This window comes from Tursiops truncatus, chromosome 20 (genome assembly GCF_011762595.2).
Source record: "Tursiops truncatus isolate mTurTru1 chromosome 20, mTurTru1.mat.Y, whole genome shotgun sequence".
Classification (NCBI taxonomy): domain Eukaryota; kingdom Metazoa; phylum Chordata; class Mammalia; order Artiodactyla; family Delphinidae; genus Tursiops; species Tursiops truncatus.
The window spans coordinates 9,318,728-9,337,619 of record NC_047053.1 but is presented as its reverse complement, the minus strand read 5'-3'; the positions used below and the strand labels follow the sequence as shown (position 1 = coordinate 9,337,619).

The window sequence follows — 18,892 nt, the reverse complement described above, 5'->3', positions numbered from 1 at the left end:
GACGTAAAGGGATTGGGAATGACTCCTGTGCATAGATGATGGCTGTGGGAAAAGATAAGCCATGCCTGTACCTTTGATTGCAGCCAACGGGTCACCTATCGACTGTTTGCACTAAAACCCTGCTTAGCCCCTGTCTGAAATATCTCAGGTGGGTGGCCCTTCTTACTACCTCAATGTTATTTGTTCATTGCTTTGCTGATTGATCACTTTTCTAACAGCACTTCCATGGACTTGGTTCAGTCTTCTATCTTTTTCAACACTTGGAGTTTCACTCCGCAGCCAATTAGATGGGCGAGGTTGGTAGCTGGTACTAATAAGGGAGGAATGTATATGAATAAGGACTAATTTTGTAAGTGGTCAGTTCATCATGAATACTTCCTGGCTTTACATAAGCTTATGAGTTTGGGGATTCAGAAAATAAGTATGTGGACCATATGAGTTATTTATTGCTACATTATCATTACCTCAGTGGCTTAGGGCAACAAATACTTATTACCTCATACAATTTCTGAGAGTCAGGTGGTTCTAGCTCAGGTCTCTCATGAGGTTTCAGTCAAGGTGTTGGCTGGGGCTGTAGTCATCTGAAGGCTTAACTGGGGCTGGAGGAACTCACTCACATGGCTCTTGTCTGGAGGTCTGTTTTTCACTGGCTTGTGGCAGGAGAGCTCAGTTTATTGCCATGTGGAGTGCTCCATAGAGTTTCTTTTCTTTTTTAAAAAAAATAAATTTATTTATTTATTTATTTTTGGCTGCGTTGGGTCTTCAGGCTTTCTCTAGTTGCGGTGAGTGGGAGCTACTCTTCATTGTGGTGCGTGGGCTTCTCATTGCAGTGGCTTCTCTTGCTGTGGAGCACGGGCTCTAGGCGTGCGGGCTTCAGTAGTTGTGGCTCGTGGGCTCTAGAGCACAGGCTCAGCAGTTATGGTACACAGGCTTAGGTGTTTGTGGCATGTGGGATCTTCCCAGACCAGGGCTCGAACCTGTGTGCCCTGCATTGGCAGGCGGATTCTTAACCACTGTGCCACCAGGGAAGTCCCATAGAGTTTCTTAATTGTCCTCATGACATAACAGCTGACTTCTCCCAGAAAAGCAGCTGAAGAGACACAGAGAGAAGGAGAGAAGCGGAGAGAGAAAGAGAGATGTCTTTTAGCTTCAGAAGTCATATACCATCACTTCTGCCATAGTCTATTGGTTACAAAGACCAACCCTGATACAGTTTGGGAGGAGACTACGCAAGGGCATGAATACCATGAGCTGTGGGTCCCTGGGGACTGTTCTGGAGACTGGCTACCACTGTATGCCCTCTGGCCCCCAACAATTCATATTTCTTCCACATGCCAAATACACTCATCCCCTGTCAAGGCACCACAAAGTCTAATCCCATTATAGCATCAGCCTGAAGTCCAGAATTTCATCATCTAAATCAGGCCTAGGTATAGATAAGGTTTCTCAAGTATATATTCTTTTTTATTTTTAATAAATTTATGTATTTATTTTTTAAATTTTTGGCTGCATTGGGTCTTCATTGCTGCGTATGGGCTTTCTCTAGCTGTGGCAAGTGGGGGCTACTCTTCATTGTGGTACATGGGTTTCTCATTTCGGGGGCTGCTCTTGTTGCAGAGCACAGGCTCTAGGCACGGGGGCTTCAGTAGTTGTGGCATGCAGGCTCAGTAGTTGTGGCACACAGGCTGTAGAGCGCAGGCTCAGGAGTTGTGGTGCACAGGGTTAGTTGCTCCGTGGCATTTGGGATCTTCCTGGACCAGGGATCGAACCTGTGTCCCCTGCACTGGCAGGCAGATTCTTAACCACTGTGTCACCAGGGAAGTCCCTCAAGTATATATTCTTAAGTACAGTTTCTCCAGTGAAATTCCTCACCTTCTGAAGACCTGTGAACTAAAGAGAAAGTCATCAAAAAAAAAAAGAGAAAGTCATCTGCCTCCCTCCCCCACCATACAGTGGTGGACTAGGCATAGGATAACATAGTCATTCCTATTCAAAAAGCGGGGAGAGGGCAGACAGCAGAAGCAAGAAGAACTACAATCCTGCAGCCTGTGGAACAAAAACCACATTCACAGAAAGATAGACAAGATGAAAAGGCAGAGGGCTATGTACCAGATGAAGGAACAAGATAAAACCCCAGAAAAACAACTAAATGAAGTGGAGATAGGCCACCTTCCAGAAAAAGAATTCAGAATAATGATAGTGAAGATGATCCAGGACCTCAGAAAAAGAATGGAGGCAAAGATCAAGAAGATTCATGAAGTGTTTAACAAAGACCTAGAAGAATTAAAGAATAAACAAACAGAGATGAACAATACAATAGCTGAAATGAAAAATACAGTAGAAGGAGTCAATAGCAGAATAACTGAGGCAGAAGAATGGATAAGTGACCTGGAAGACAGAATGGTGGAATTCACTGTTGCAGAAGAGAATAAAGAAAAAAGAACAAAAAGAAATGAAGACAGCCTAAGAGACCTCTGGGACAACATTAAACACAACAACATTAGCATTATAGGGGTCCCAGAAGGAGAAGAAAGAGAGAAAGGACCCGAGAAAATATCTGAAGAGATTATAGTCGAAAACTTCCCTAACATGGGAAAGGAAATAGCCACCCAAGTCCAGGAAGTGCAGAGAGTCCCATACAGGATAAACCCAAGGAGAAACACACCAAGACACATAGTAATCAAATTGGCAAAAATTAAAGACAAAGAAAAATTATTGAAAGCAGCAAGGGAAAAACAACAAATAACATACAGGGGACTCCCCTAAGGTTAACAGCTGATTTCTCAGCAGAAACTCTACAAGCCAGAAGGGAGTGGCATGACATATTTAAAGTGATGAAAGGGAAGAACCTGCAACCAAGCTTACTCTACCCAGCAAGGATCTCATTCAGAGTCGATGGAGAAATCAAAAGCTTTACAGACGAGCAAAAGCTAAAAGAATTCACAACCACCAAACCAGCTCTACAACAAATGCTAAAGGAACTTCTCTAAGTGGGAAACACAAGAGAAGAAAAGGACCTACACAAACAAACCCAAAACAATTAAGAAAATGGTCATAGGAACATACATATTGATAATTACCTTAAACATGAATGGATTAAGTGCTCCAACCAAAAGACACAGGCTTGCTGAATGGATACAAAAACAAGAACCATATATATGCTGTCTACAAGAGACCCACTTCAGACCTAGGGACACATACAGACTGAAAGTGAGGGGATGGAAAAAGATATTCCATGCAAATGGAAATGAAAAGAAAGCTGGAGTAGCAGTACTCATATCAGATAAAATAGACTTTAAAATAAAGAATGTTACAAGAGACAAGGAAGGACACTACATAATGATCAAGGGATCAATCCAAGAAGATATAACAATTATAAATACATATGCACCCAACATAGGAGCACCTCAATACATAATGCAACTTGCTAACAGCTATAAAAGAGGAAATCCACAGTAACACAATAATAGTGGGGGACTTTAACACCTCACTTACACCAATGGACAGATCATCCAAACAGAAAATTAATAAGGAATCCCAAGCTTTAAAAGACACAATAGACCAGATAGATTTAATTGATATTTATAGGACATTCCATCCAAAAACAGCAGATTACACTTTCTTCTAAAGTGCGCATGGAACATTCTCCAGGATAGATCACATCTTGGGTCACAAATCAAGCCTCAGTAAATTTAAGAAAATTGAAATCACATCAGGCATCTTTTCTGACCACAACGCTATGAGATTAGAAATCAATTACAGGGAAAAAACTGTAAAAAACAGAAACACATGGAGGCTAAACAATATGTTACTAAATAACCAAGAGATCACTGAAGAAATCAAAGAGGAAATCAAAAAAATACCTAGAGACAAATGACAATGAAAACACGATGATCCAAAATCTATGGGATGCAGCAAAAGCAGTTCTACGAGGGAATTTTATAGCAATACAAGCCTACCTCAAGAAGCAAGAAATATCTCAAATAAACAATCTAACCTTACACCTAAAGGAACTAGAGAAAGAAGAGCAAACAAAACCCAAAGTTAGCAGAAGGAAAGAAATCATAAAGATCAGAGCATAAATAAATGAAATAGAAACAAACAAAAAAAAAACAATAGCAAAGATCAATAAAACTAAAGGCTGGTTCTTTGAGAAGATAAACAAAATTGATAAACCATTAGCCAGACTCATCAAGAAAAAGAAGGAGAGGACTCAAATCAATAAAATTAGAAATGAAAAAGGAGAAGTTACAACAGACACCACAGAAATACAAATCAACCTAAGAGACTAACTACTACAAGCAATGCTATGCCAATAAAATGGACAACCTGGAAGAAATGGACAAATTATCAGAAAGGTATAACCTTCCAAGACTGAACCAGGAAGAAATAGAAAATATGAACAGGCCAATAACAAGTCATGAAATAGAAACTGTGATTAAAAATCTTCCAACAAACAAAAGTCCAGGACCAGATGGCTTCACAGGTAAATTCTATCAAACATTTAGAGAAGAGCTAACACGCATCCTTCTCAAACTCTTCCAAAAACTTGAAGAGGAAGAAACACTCCCAAACTCATTTTACGAGGCCACCATCACCCTGATACCAAAACCAGACAAAGATACCACAAAAAAAGAAAATTACAGACCAATACCACTGATGAATATAGATGCAAAAATCCTCAACGAAATACTAGCAAACAGAATCCAACAACATATTAAAAGGATCATACACCGTGATCAAGTGGGATTTATCCCAGGGATGCAAGGATTCTTCAGTATATGCAAATCAATCAATGTGATACACCATATTAACAAATTGAAGAATAAAAACCAGATGATCCTCTCAATAGATGTAGAAAAAGCTTTTGACAAAGTTCAACACCGATTTATGATAAAAACTCTCCAGCAAGTGGGCATAGAGGGAACCTACCACAACATAATATACGACAAACCACAGCAAACATCATTCTCAATGGTGAAAAACTGAAAGCATTTCCTCTAAGATCAGGAACGAGACAAGGATGTCCACTCTCACCACTATTATTCAACATAGTTTTGGAAGTCCTAGCCACGGCAATCAGAGAAGAAAAAGAAATAAAAGGAATCCGAGTTGGAAAAGAAGAAGTAAAACTGTCACTGTTTGCAGATGACATGATACTATACATAGAGAATCCTAAAGATGCCACCATAAGACTACTAGAGCTAATCAATGAATTTGGTAAAGTTGCAGGATACAAAATTAGTGCACAGAAATCTCCTGCATTCCTATACACTAATGATGAAAAATCTGAAAGAGAAATTAAGGAAACACTCCCATTTACCACTGCAACAGAAAGAATAAAATACCTAGGAATAAACCTACCTAGGGAGACAGAAGACCTGTATGCAGAAAACTATAAGACACTGATGAAAGTAATTAAAGATGATACAAACAGATGGAGAGATATATACCATGTTCTTGGATTGGAAGAATCAATATTGTGAAAATGACTATACTACCCAAAGCAACCTATAGATTCAATGCAATCCCTACCAAATTACCAATGGCATTTTTTACAGAACTAGAACAAAAAATCTTAAAATTTGTATGGAGACACAAAACCCCCAAATAGCCAAAGTGGTCTTGAGGGAAAAAAACAGAGCTGGAGGAATCAGACTTCCTGACTTCAGACTATACTGCAAAGCTACAGTAATCAAGACAATATGGTACTGGCACAAAAACAGAAATATAGATCAATGGAACAGGATAGAAAGCCCAGAGATAAACCCATGCACCTGTGGTCAACTAATCTATGACAAAGGAGGCAAGGATATACAACGAAGAAAAGACAATCTCTTCAATAAGTGGTGCTGGGAAAACTGGACAGCTACATGTAAAAGAATGAAATTAGAACACTCCATAACACCATACACAAAGATAAACTCAAAATGGATTAGAGACCTAAATGTAAGACTGGACACTATAAAACTCTTAGAGGAAAACATAGGAAGAACACTCTTAATCACAGCAAGACCTTTTTTTTTTTGCAGTACGCGGGCCTCTCACTGTTGTGGCCTCTCCCGTTGCGGAGCACAGGCTCCGGACGCGCAGGCTCAGCGGCCATGGCTCATGGGCCCAGCCGCTCCACGGCATGTGGGATCTTCTGGACTGGGGCACGAACCCGTGTCCCCTGCATCGGCAGGCGGATTCTCAACCACTGCGCCACCAGGGAAGCCCACAAGATCTTTTTTTTTTTTTTTTTCCACAAGATCTTTTTTGATCCACCTCCTAGAGTAATGGAAATAAGAACAAAAATAAACAAATGGGACCTAATGAAACTTAAAAGTTTTTGCACAGCAAAGGAAACCATAAACAAGATGAAAAGACAACCCTCAGAATTGGAGAAAATATTTGCAAATGAAGCAACGGACAAAGGATTAATCTCCAAAATATATAAACAGCTCATGCAGCTCAATATTAAAAAAACAAACAACCCAATCAAAAAACGGGCAGAAGACCTAAATAGACATTTCTCCAAAGACATACAGATGGCCAAGAAGCACATGAAAAGCTGCTCAACATCACTAATTATTAGAGAAATGCAAATCAAAACTACAATGAGGTATCACCTCACACCAGTTAGAATGGGCATCATCAGAAAATCTACAAACAACAAATGCTGGAGAGGGTGTGGAGAAAAGGGAACCCTCTTGCACTGTTGGTGGGAATGTAAATTGATACAGCCACTACGGAGAACAGTATGGAGGTTCCTTACAAAACTAAAAATCGAATTACCATATGACCCAGCAATCCCACTACTGGGCATATACCCAGAGAAAACCATAGTCCACTCTTTCAGCTATTTTTCTATGATTATTGTGGACACAGTTTATGCTCATTGTTGATAGAGTTTTTAAAGTTTGAGGATAACTTTTGTCCATGGAGAGAATACTCCAAAAATATTGGTATTTTATTTAATACTCGATTTTTAAAACATTTATCTATAAACAGAACTTTGAAAAATAAATTTTAATATTTAAACATTGCTTGCATACTTCATTAAAATTCCTTAAATAATCTAAACTGCAATTACAAATTTAATATGATGACTCTTTTGAATACAATGTAAACAGTACACAAAAGGAACACAAATACAATGATTACAAGACTTACTGTCATTATACGTAAATCTGTTTTAACACACCAACACCATGGATTTAGTTACTTTGTTGGTTTCTACTTGTTCCGGTCTTTCTCTAGGAATAAGATATTTTCTCAAGGTTGCTAAAATACTTCTTTTGATGTTGTCTTGGTGTTACCAAAATCTTGCCAGATTCCCTCATATCCCACAAGGAATATTGTCTCAGATCCTTGAATGCACTGAGGCTACAGAATAGGGCTTCTCAGCAGATTGATTCACACCTGGGGCTCTGAAGCTTGTTGTTTCTTCCAAGGAGCTATCTTTGCTCCAGTAAAACTTCTCCTGTTACCCCAAATAGTCTTTTAATGTTTGCATCTTCTACATAAGGTTTTAATTTCTGCAACCTCTTTCTCCTCTGAAATGATGGATTCCTTTAGTTTCACTTGGCTAGAGTTATGGAACTCCTGGTTTTGTCATTATGATAATTGACTTGCTTTGTTAGTATTATTAAAAAATTGTGCGTGCATTCCTAATGTCTTATGGTTAAGGTGGCGTCTAGTGGATTTTGCTTCTCTTTAGGACATTTGGCTAATTCAGCATCTCAGGACTGCCTTTCTCCTTGGTCACAGAGTGTGAGTACCAGCGTTGGTTAACTAGTTGGATCTCCTTTCTACCTGGTTATCATGTGCAGCCACATGGCGCTGATCAGTCCTTCCTGTTCTTGGAACAGTTGTTTTTTCCTGGGATTACTTGGCTCCCAAATGCTGCTGGGTCCCGTCTCCTTGCCGTCTTCATCCTCCCTTGCAGCCTTGAGCACGACCCTTGGCAGTGGTGAACCAACTTGTGAGGCGCGCGCGCGCGCTTAGATGGAGGGGGCCTCCAGCCACTCCCACCATCTGTCTTCCGGGCCAGGCGTCGATTCCTTCTTCCTGCATGTTTTCTGCCCGAATCCGCATCTGCTTCCCCCTACCATCCTCCTCCCACCTCTGCGCCCTCTACCCTCCACCGGGGGGCCCCGCCTTCTTGGAGTCAGGGCTGAGCTCTGGGCTGCGCGGAGCTGAAGACCCCAGAGCGTGGACAGGCGGGGTTGGTTGGAGACCTGTCACCCACACCCCGAACTCCGCCAGGCTTCGGAGGGGCGTGGTCTCGGGCCCAGTTATTTAGCGCATCCACTCTTTCTTCCCGCTCAGAAGGGGCGAAACTCCTTTGGGCAAGATGGGTCTCTACCGCGTCCGCGTGTCCAGCGGGTCCTCGCTCCGTGCGGGCTCCAACAACAAGGTGCAGCTGTGGCTGGTCGGCCAGCACGGGGAGGCGGCGCTCGGGTGGCGCCTGCGGCCGATGAGCGGCAAGGTGAGCTGGCCGGAGCCGAACGGGGTGGGCTGCGCCCCTGGCCCCAAGGCCCACAAGTCCCCTGGAAGAGACGCGCCGCAGCCGGCCTCCAGCTCCTCCCGGCGGCTACGGGCGCACGCCCCACGCGCGGAGAGGGCTAGGAGACCGCGAGAGTAAAGCGCTTTAGGGCGGGACGCGGCACACGGTAACTGCTCAATAAATGTTCCCGCCGCCCACCCTCCTTGGAATTGGGATAGTCTTGCGCGCCCGTCGTTCCACAGAAGTCTGTTTTTGGAAACTCAGGGGTCCTTAGAGCGGCCGTCCGTCTCCTGTCTCCTCTTCTTAAAAGCTACTATTTCAGATCTTCACAGATCTTCTCCGACCTTGCGGGCTTTATCTCTGGGATGTGGCGGGGATGGGGACGCAGGAAGAGGGGGGAGAAGAAGCCGAGTGATGAGAGCACTCGATTTCCCCACCCACCCCCTCTCCCATCACATCTACCTGGTATTCGCTCCTGGCTCCTGTTACATTTTGCCTCCGCCGACCCCCAGATTCCCATCTCCCATCCAGCTCTCTCCAAGATCCCCAGATCTGATGTCTGGCCCATGGACGCTTCAAAGGACCATGCTCAAGTGAGGTCCTCCCCTCTCCCCACGTCCCAGACCGCTCCCCTTGTATCCCCCAGGTGCACTCCCACCTCCGCCTCTCTTCGCCTCCGTCTAACCAAGAATCGATCGCTGTCCAGTCCATCTCTTAGACATCTCCGGCATCCATACCTTGATGTCCATCCCACTCTGACCACTAATGTCCCCTCGAACCTACGCCACCTTCATTCTCTTCACCCGCCTCACCGCTTGCGCCCCTGCCCTTCCAAGCCCTTCTGCAGTCAGAGCGATTTCTTCCCAATACATTCCCATCCTTAAAACATTCCCCCGACTGAAAACATGTGAATGGCTTCCGCTTACTCTCAGCACCAAGCCAAAGCTCTTGGCTTAACCTTCCAGACTTTACGATCCGGTCCTGCTCATCTGCCCACACCTCGCGCTCAGCGCTCCAGCTCCGCGACGCCGCTCGCCCGGCCTTGGCCTCTGCTCTCCCCGCTTCCCCTCCCTGGCCTGCCTTTCCCCCACATTTTCCTCTTTCTCATTCTCCCCGGCTAAGCCCTTTGCACCTGTGCGTCTCCGCTTTGACGGGATGTCCTCGGGGAAGCTTGCTCCGGGCTGGGTGGGGCCTCTGTGGGTGCTCGGCCTTGGTGACGGGGTCGAGGGGACAATGTCTGTACACTGGTCACCAGTGCGCTCGCGGGTGCCCAGTGCGCAGCCCAACTCTCGACGCAATCAGTGACTACAGGGAGGAGTGCCCCTCTCCACCTTCCGCCTCCCGCCTCACCCGGGGCTGAGGAACTCACGACCGAGAATGGGGTCGTGGAGCCGCCTGCTTGGTGCGCGCCCCCTTCCTCTCTGGCTCCTTTCGCGCCGCTTTCCCAGAGACCCAGAGCGAAGGGCGTCCAGAGCTCAGTCCGAGGATTCCTTCCAGAGAGCCCCTCTTGTTGACCCTCTTTTGTCGCGGGCAGGAGGCGGAATTCGAGGTGGACGTGTCAGAGTACCTGGGGCCGCTGCTGTTCGTGAAACTGAGCAAATGGCACCTCCTTCAGGATGACGCGTGGTTCTGCAACTCGATCTCCGTGCAGGGCCCCGGGGCCAGTGGGGACGAGTTCAGGTTCCCACGCTACCGCTGGCTGGAGGGCAAAGGCATCCTGAGCCTACCCGAGGGCACTGGTGAGCAGCGGGGGGGCTTGGGGGTGTGAGAGGCCTCCGGGGGCACGAGAGAAGTTGGGGGTGGGGGAGCGAAGGGGGCGTGGTCTTTGGGGGTCACGGAAGAGGCGGGATGCTGGAGCTGGCACAGAGCAGCATGGAGACTGGGGGTGTGCAGTGATGCTGAAGGGTCAGGGGCCAGCCGCAAGGGCGGGCTGAGGGACCCCTGGCAGGGACAGGGGAGAGGCTCTCAGGAGGAGCCTCATGGCCCATGCCCTCCTCCCCACTTCTAGGTCGCACAGTGGTCAACGACCCTCAAGGCCTGTTCAAGAAACACAGGGAGGAGGAACTGGAAGAGAGAAGGAAGCTGTACCGGTCTGCCCCACTCCCGCTTCCTGACCCCCCAGGGAGCCACTGACCCTTCCCCAGTACCAATGCCTGGTTTCATTTCCACCGCAGGTGGGGTAACTGGAAGGATGGGTTAATCCTGAATATGGCCGGGGCCACAATATGTGACCTCCCCATAGATGAGAGATTGCTGGAGGACAAAAGAATTGACTTTGAGGCTTCACTGGTCAAGGGGTAAGAACAAGGCATGCTGGGTGACAGGGAGCTGTCCTGGTCCAGTGGAGGCCAGTGGGTTTATGGACTTCACAGGGCTGGACCAGCCCAAGGTGGATGCGTGGGGTTGTAATGTTTGATTCTGAGAATAACAAACTCTTCGCCCATCCTTCCCTGAAGGCTGGCAGACCTAGCATCAAAGACTCTGCAAATATTCTGACTAGCTGGAACAGTCTGGATGACTTCAACAGGGTTTTCTGGTGTGGCCAGAGCAAGTTGGCTGTTAGTGCCCCTACCCCAGTACTTCTCTCAGGACCCTTACCCCCAGATCCTACTCAGTCTAAGGAACCATGGTTGGGAGACCAGAGGCCTGGGCCCCTCCAATAGGTTGGGGTCAAGTGGGGATGGTTTGGTGGGGGTTGGAAAGACCAGGAGCTCAGATCCCACAGAAAACTGCACAAATGCCATCCCCAGAGCGGGTGCGGGACTCCTGGAAGGAGGATGTCTTATTTGGGTACCAGTTTCTCAATGGCTCCAACCCCATGTTCCTGAGATGCTCCAATCACCTTCCTGCCCGCCTAGAGTTTCCTCCAGGGATGGAGGAGCTGTAGGCCCAGCTGGAGAAGGAGCTCCAGGTATGGACGGAAGAGCCCTAAGGAGACCACACAGTGAAATGGGGGTGGGGTGTTTGCGCTGCTGCGGGGTCTACCGTGGGCCCAGCTTGCTGCCAAATGGCGAGACGGGATCCTACAGCAGAAATCTTTTTTTTTTTAATATTTATGTATGTATGTATTTATTTAGCTGTGCCGGCTCTTAGTTGTGGCATGTGGGATCTTCGTTGCAGCACGTGGGATCTTTAGTTGTGGCATGCGGGCTCCTTTAGTTGCAGCATACGGGATCTAGTTCCCTGACCAGGGATCGAACCTGGGCCCCCTGCATTGGGAGCGCAGAGTCTTAACCACTGGACCACCAGGGAAGTCCCTACAGCAGAAATCTTGAGTGATCCTGGAAGGGTGCCCCTCCATGGCTTTCCTCTCCTAAGGAGAATAGCGTGCTGTGGAGGAAGAGTATGTGATGGGTGACAGAGACAGAGTCAAAATGAAGAGCTGTGACTGGGTGCTAGGCACTTAGGGAGAGTGTGGAGTCAGAGAATCAGGGTCAGGGCTGGGGCTGTTGATGGGGAGTCAGCATGGAACTAATAAGAGAAAACGCATGGGATTTAGGGTGAGACAGACTTGAGCTTGAATCCTGGCTCTGCTGTTCATAAGCTGTGTGACTTCAGGCAAGATATCTATCCTCTCTGATCATCTGTTTCCTCTTTTATAGAACTGGGGCTAATTCAAGTGCATCTAAGAATTATATGAGGCAATAAGCACATGATCCATCACCTGGTAGGAAGTAGGTCATGGAGACAAATTAGTTTCCTTCTTCCTTCGGGGAATCAGAGTGGGAAGATGTCTTATGCTGATAGCAGCCCTTGCTCTCTGCCCCCATCCAGGGAGGCATGCTATTTGAAGCTGACGTCTCCTTACTGGATGGGATCAAGGCCAACGTCATCCTGTGTAGCCAGCAGTACCTGGCTGCTCCTCTGGTTATGCTGAAACTGCAGCCTGATGGGAAACTCTTACCCATGGTCATCAGGTGAGAGGACCCAGACTATAAGGGAGCGGCAGCCGTCAGATGGAGAATGCTAAGCAACTTTGGAGGAAGAGGAAGAGCTTAAGCATGCAAGGGAAGGGGAGTCTGTTGTGCACTGGCCCTCACCCCTCCCAAATCCCACTTCTGTCCCTCTTCCAGCTCCAACTGCCAGGCAAGGGGTCTCCCCCACCACTGCTTTTCCTGCCCACGGATCCCCCGATGGCCTGGCTCCTGGCCAAATGCTGGGTCCACAGCTCTGACTTCCAGCTTCACAAGCTGCAGTCTCATCTCCTAAGGGGACACTTGGTGGCTGAAGTCATTGCTGTGGCCACCATGAGGTGCCTTCCATCGATACATCCTATGTTCAAGGTAACACTTTATCCCCCCCTCCTCCCCCGCTCTCTGCCCCACAGAGTGGTCCCACCTCTGCAAGCACCTTCTCTGTGGAATCTCAGCTTTTGGGAAGAAGCAACCAATAAAAGACAAATGAACAATGGCGCGAGAGCATGGCTTGCTCTGCATTTCTAACAGGGTGATATCACTTCCGAGGAGGTGAAAATGATTCATTGATGGGGTGGAGAGTGGTGGGAGGGTGAGGGAGTGGGGGGCAGGAAGTCTTACTCTTTTTATGTATAAAGCACAGACACACAGGCAGTATATAAACAGAATACACAAATGACTGAGGATTCCACCCAGGGAGAGGGGACCATGCAAATAATATAAAAGATTTTTCCAGCCAGTTTTGAAGGGTTCCCAGATAGTAACACATAGGCCAGTTAGAGGGGCTCACGTCAGTGACAGTAGCTGACAGTTAGAACAGAGTGTTCGTCCATTAACATTTTTCTTGGGTGTCTCCGATGGGGCAAATAACCATTCTAGATGCCGGTGCTAAGCAAGACAGCCAAGGTCCTGGTCTCTGGGGATTTTCCTATCCATTAAGGGCTAACAGACGGTGAAGACTGTATTGTAATAGATCTGTGGTGAGCTGTGGTGAGCACACTGCAGAGAATCAGAGCAGGGTGATGTGATAGTGAGTTTAGACTGGGTGGTCGGGATAGGCTCCTTTCAGGAGGTGACAGGGAGAATGAAATTACACAGAGCCAGCCATGAGCAGAGCATGGGGCACATTGCTCTAGGCGGAGGGGACAGCTTAGCGCCGAGGTCCTGACTCAGGAACAAGCTTGGAGTGTTTGAAGGACAGAAAGAAGGTGAGTATAATGGACAAAGCGGTAGGAGAGTATAATGGACAAAGGGTAGGAGATGAAGTTCTGGAGGTAGCAGATTAGACCATGTTCTGGAGGGCAAAAAATTATTTTTATGTATAAAGCACATATATATTTACAGGAGGTAACAGATATATAGTATATCTGTAGCACTAAAAGTTCATGGGGCAGGTAAGAGTACAAAAAATATCAAAAAAGCCTCCTTGGAGAAGTGATAATGAAAACAAAGGTGGAGAAACATTGAGAAGACCATGAAGAGAAAAGGAGAACGATTTCTTTCAATGATCAAAGAGCATTAAGTCAGTGGTGTTGAGGGGCCGCTGTACTTCAGTCCCTGCTTTTCCCGAAGACCTGGTACCTTTCCTGCTTTTCAGCCCCTATTTCCTGCAGGGACGGGCCACAGCTGTCTTCTGACCCTGCCCTTCCCTGTTCCTCTCCCTCCAGCTTCTCATTCTGCACGTTCGATACACCATGGAAATTAACCTCAGGGCCAGGACTGGGCTGGTCGCTGATTTGGGAATTTTCGACCAGGTATGAGGAGAGAAAGGGGGCGGTTCTGGAGTTCACACTCCGGCTCTGGCCGTGGGGCAGGTGGACTGGCCTGACCCCACCTGTCCTTGCTCCTCAGGTGGTGAGCACAGGTGGGGGCGGCCATGTGGAGCTGTTCAAGAGAGCAGGAGCCTTTCTAACCTATAGCTCCTTCTGCCCCCTGATGACCTGGCTGAGCGGGGGCTCTTGGGAGTCAAGTCTCCTTTCTATGTGCAAAATGCTCTGGGAAATCATCTCTCAGTGAGGTGGCAGGGGGCGGTGAGGCCGGGGAGGAAGCTGGGGAAACATGAGGTCTGTGGCCCAGCTGGGGGGCTGCGCGGGCAAGGAGCAGAGGGCCTGGGGGCTGCCTGTCGTCAGCCTCAGCTCCCCCGCCCTGACCCCTCCACCGGCAGCTACGTGGAGGGCATTGTGAGTCTCCACTATAAGATGGACAAGTCTGTGAAAGAGGATCTTGAGCTGCAGGCCTGGTGTCGAGAGATCACTGAGATTGGACTGCTAGGGGCCCAGGACCGAGGTAGGATGAGCCCCGAGACCCCAGCACATGATTCCTCCCTAGAACTTCCCCAGAATCCTCTCTACTTCTATGGAACCTTCCAGAAGCATTCCCAACCCCTATGAAAACACCCAAAGCCTTCCCAGATTCTTTTCCTCTCAGCTAGAAGCAGGTCTCCATCCTGTGCACTGAGAGCCCCTCTAGGTCCCAGATGCAGTGGGACCAGAGGTTGCTCATAAATGTTTAACAACTGGCTCCCTGGGGGAAAAAAAATGCCCCGATTTGTAGCATTTGCCCATTTCCATGGTGTAAATATTGCACTGTGGCTACCAAGGTGATATCAACCAGCTTGCTAAATACTTGAACATTTGACATCATTGACTCTTGTGAGCCACACCAGCACCCCACTGAGTGGGACCCTCCCAAAAGACCTCCCTGCTCCCGCCACCCCAACCCACGCTCGTCTCATTTCCCACAGTAGTTACTGAGAGTCCTTGGTCCTCTTCTTACCTCTCTTGTTCTCCTCCTCAGTCCCTCTGAACTCTGCCTCTATCCTTGGCCTCACAGCTTCTAACTCTCCTTACCCCTTGCAGGGTTTCCCATCGCCCTACAGTCCAAGGACCAGCTTTGCCACTTTGTGACCACGTGCATCTTCACCTGCACTGGCCAGCACGGCTCCAACCACCTAGGCCAGGTACTTATCATAGGGGGGCAGCTGGGCATTTGTGCCTGGAGGAGGAAGGGGGCTGTGTGCAGGTGGTCTTAGGGGTTTTCATGTTTAGTAGACATTGACTGCCCCTCCTTAGCTCCAGTGGTACGCTTGGGTCCCTAACGCACCCTGCACGATGCGGCTGCCCCCGCCAACCACCAAGGATGTGACACTGGAGACAGTGATGGCAACACTGCCCAACTTTCATCAGGTTTCTCTCCAGATGTCCATCACTTGGCAACTGGGCAGACGCCAGTCCATCATGGTGAGAGCCAGGTGCCCGGGTCCCCGAGGAAGGGGGCAGGTACTGGGAGCTGTGGCACTCCAGACTGAGGGTCAGTGAAGCTCTCAGCTGCCTTTTTCCCCTCTGTCCAGGTGGCTCTGGACCAACATAAGGAGGAGTATTTTTCGGGCCCTGAGCCCAAGGCTGCGCTGAAGAAGTTCAGGGAGGAGCTGGCTGCCCTGGAAAAGGGCATTGAGATCCGGAATGCCAAGCTGGACTTGCCCTACGAATACCTGCGGCCCAGCCTGGTGGAAAACAGTGTGGCCATAGGAGTGCCCCAAGCCTTGGGTTGTTTCGGCCCCCTTCCACCCAAGCCACACCCATCCCCTAGTGCTCTCAGTCTTGCCCTCCCCAAACCCCATCCTCTTCCCAACTCCCATCGTCCCCAAAGTCACCTTTTCATTGTCCGCGCCCACCGGGAACAAATTTTACTCCAGATGCAGGACCTAGGGACCTTGTCCCTATTTCTTCCGCCTCACCCCCACCCCTTCTTCCTTGATATTTCAGATCACCCATAGGGCAGGTTAACAGCCACATTTTTTTTTTTTTTTTTTTTTTTTTTTTTTTTAGATAACGCGGGCCTCTCACTGTTGTGGCCTCTCCTGTTGCACAGCACAGGCTCCGGACGCGCAGGCTCAGCGGCCATGGCTCACGGGCCCAGCCGCTCCGCGGCATGTGGGATCTTCCTGAACCGGGCACGAACCCGTGTCCCCTGCATCGGCAGGAGGGCTCTCAACCACTGCGCCACCAGGGAAGCCCCAACAGCCACATTTATACAAACAGTTCCAAGAACAGAACAGGGTGATAATGAATGAATGAACCTTTTATGAATCAAATATGATTCTGAACCTAAATGCAGTTAATGACAGGAAAAAGCTATTTTAGACTAATGAAAGAAAAGAATTCAGTCCAAACTATGCTAAATCAAATATTGGCCAAAGAGTGTACAACACATCTTTCTAACTGGATGGGATTCACTGCTTGTCCTGAGACCAGTCACAACACAAAGCAAACCATTAACACAGCAATTCTCAAGATTTTCATTTCATGACTCACTTAGAAAGTGATAAATGGAAGTTAACTGGTTAAACTGCAGAAGCTGCTCTCAGCTGGAGGTACGTGGCCTCAGGGTTTTGCCCAAGGGATCCATATGGATAATCCGTTTGCACTTCATCAGTTGGAAAGCTCCAAGTAAAAAGGATTAACTGGAAAAGTACTAAAAATCTCATTATTTTAACGGGGGACAACAAAGGAGTCAATAAAATCCAACTTCTGTATCTGATTAAAAGTTTGGAAAAACAAACTTGGAAGTTTGATTTCTTAATATGATCATCTGTGGATATGGTGAAACAGAAACTAACAGTAAACACAAACCAGAATTGTTTCCTTTACAGTACGATCAAAGTTGCTTCCTGCCTCTGATTCTATTTAATTTGGCAGAAGACATATGGGTGATGCTTGGTCTGATTCTTGAAGGAAGAATACGAAATGCAGAGTTGAGAGGCTGGGGTAGAGTTTAATGCTGGGATCCAGAAGAGCCCACAGGAGGTGAGAGAGCACGGCGCAGCTCCACACCAGAAATAATGCAGTCTAGCGAGTGAGAGAAGCGGTGGGAAGGGGTGGTCTCATGAAGAACATGTTTCACGCCAGGAAATTAGCCTTGACCTTTAGGAAACAGCCATTGAAGGATTATAAGTAAGGGTATGACAGGGTCCTGGAAGTCACACTCACAGAGGCACCCCCTTCCCCTTGGAGGCCATACCCCTGTCTCCTTGGAGGCCACACCCCCTTCTCCTTGGAGGTCACATTCTCTTCTCCTTGGAGGCCACACCCTCTTCTCATTGGAGACCAAACCCCTTCTTGGAGGCCACACCCTCTTCTCATTGGAGGCCACACCCGCTTCTCCTCGGAGGTCACAAGAATGCACAGTGACCAAGTGAACAAGGGCTGAATCTTGGGCAGACAGGCCCTGGGCAGGAGTACACAGCAGTTTGTTTCCCAGTGAGAGGGCCTGGGCTCTGGCGACTCCACACCGCAGCTCAGCGCTAGGTGTGGGGCAGACAAACCCAGGAGAAGTCTGTCACAGCGGCAGCCCAGATCTCAGGCAGCAGTACAGTTACCTCAATTCCTGCAGCCACAACACCCTTGACCCCCCAAGCCCCAGCCCACTCCACACCACACACTTGTACTAGATCAGGGAGGAACACAACAGAGAAAGGGGTGCGACCCTGGGCTGCTTCTGAGTGGAACCACGGATGCCTACACAGGTGGTGCAGAGCTTCTCTGTGACTACACGGGCCTCACTTGCTTCGACAACCACCTCCTGGGAGAGAGAGCCTGACTGAACCTGACTCTCAGGGCCTCTACTCCAGAAGCTGGGGAGCAGACCCCACCCTGACAGGATGGAGACAGCCATGGAGCAAAGAGGAAGCCCCGCCCAATATCCAGCACAGGGTCTGGACACCACAACACCAACCACACCCCCTATACCAAGGGGTTAGCTGACAGCATGCTCTGAGGAAAGACATGGCTGGCATCCATACCAAAACCAGCCCTCGGGACTTTCCTGGCAGTCCAGTGGTTAGGACTTCATGCTTTCACTGCCATGGCCTGGGTTCAATCCCTGGTCAGGGAACTAAGATCCTGCAAGCCACACAGCACGGCAAAACAACAACAACAACAACAAAAGCCAGCCCTCGCACCAAAAATAATGGACCCACATGGTCTACACAGGGATACTCTCACATAAAAACAACCTGCAAGACCACAGTAGATAACTGTTTCTCCTGAATGCCTAGAGACAGAAAAAGTTAAGTAAAATGAAAAAGCAGAGGAACTATTCCCAATTAAAAGAACAAAAGAAATCCCCTGAAAGAACAAATAATGAAACAGACCTCACCAGTCCACCAGACCCCGAGTTAAAAAAGGAGGCAATAAAAATGCGAAAGGAGTAGAGCAGAGATTGGCAAACATTCTAAATCAACTATACTTCAATAAAAAAATGTTTAAAAACGCTAAGGGAATTAAGAAATTATCAACAGAAATGCAGATCACTGTAACAAGGAAATAGAAACTATAAAGATGAACCAAAGTTAGACAATTCAATTGCTTAGACCAATCTAGAAGCAAGGAATAGCAGACTAAATGACACAGAAGAACGAATAAGTGATCTAGAAGATAGAATAATGGAAATTACCCAAACAGAATGACAGGAAGACAAATAAAAAAAA

The 18,892-nt window shown here is 47.7% G+C and overlaps 1 protein-coding gene, 1 long non-coding RNA gene and 1 other non-coding gene across 5 annotated transcripts in view; 1 reads left to right on the top strand and 2 right to left on the bottom strand.

Moving 5' to 3' along the window:
• Positions 1–18,892, bottom strand: part of LOC141277400 (uncharacterized) — a 124,514-nt gene that overhangs the window by 47,055 nt on the left and 58,567 nt on the right. For all 3 annotated transcript variants that reach the window (XR_012328754.1, XR_012328756.1, XR_012328755.1), the window contains exon 3: positions 497–6,270. This is a non-coding gene — a long non-coding RNA (uncharacterized lncRNA). The remainder of the gene's footprint in view (positions 1–496; positions 6,271–18,892) is intronic.
• Positions 8,339–16,958, top strand: ALOX15 (arachidonate 15-lipoxygenase). The gene is given in 15 exon segments (XM_073798242.1): positions 8,339–8,473; positions 10,026–10,230; positions 10,500–10,581; positions 10,666–10,788; positions 10,948–10,958; positions 10,961–11,053; positions 11,242–11,402; positions 12,266–12,404; positions 12,560–12,774; positions 14,073–14,159; positions 14,257–14,332; positions 14,335–14,691; positions 15,264–15,364; positions 15,477–15,644; positions 15,755–16,958. Coding segments are annotated over 15 exon segments (2,379 nt in total). The 3' UTR covers positions 16,181–16,958.
• TRNAG-CCC (transfer RNA glycine (anticodon CCC)) lies at positions 11,671–11,743 on the bottom strand. The gene has a single exon. It is a non-coding gene; the product is annotated as a tRNA-Gly (tRNA).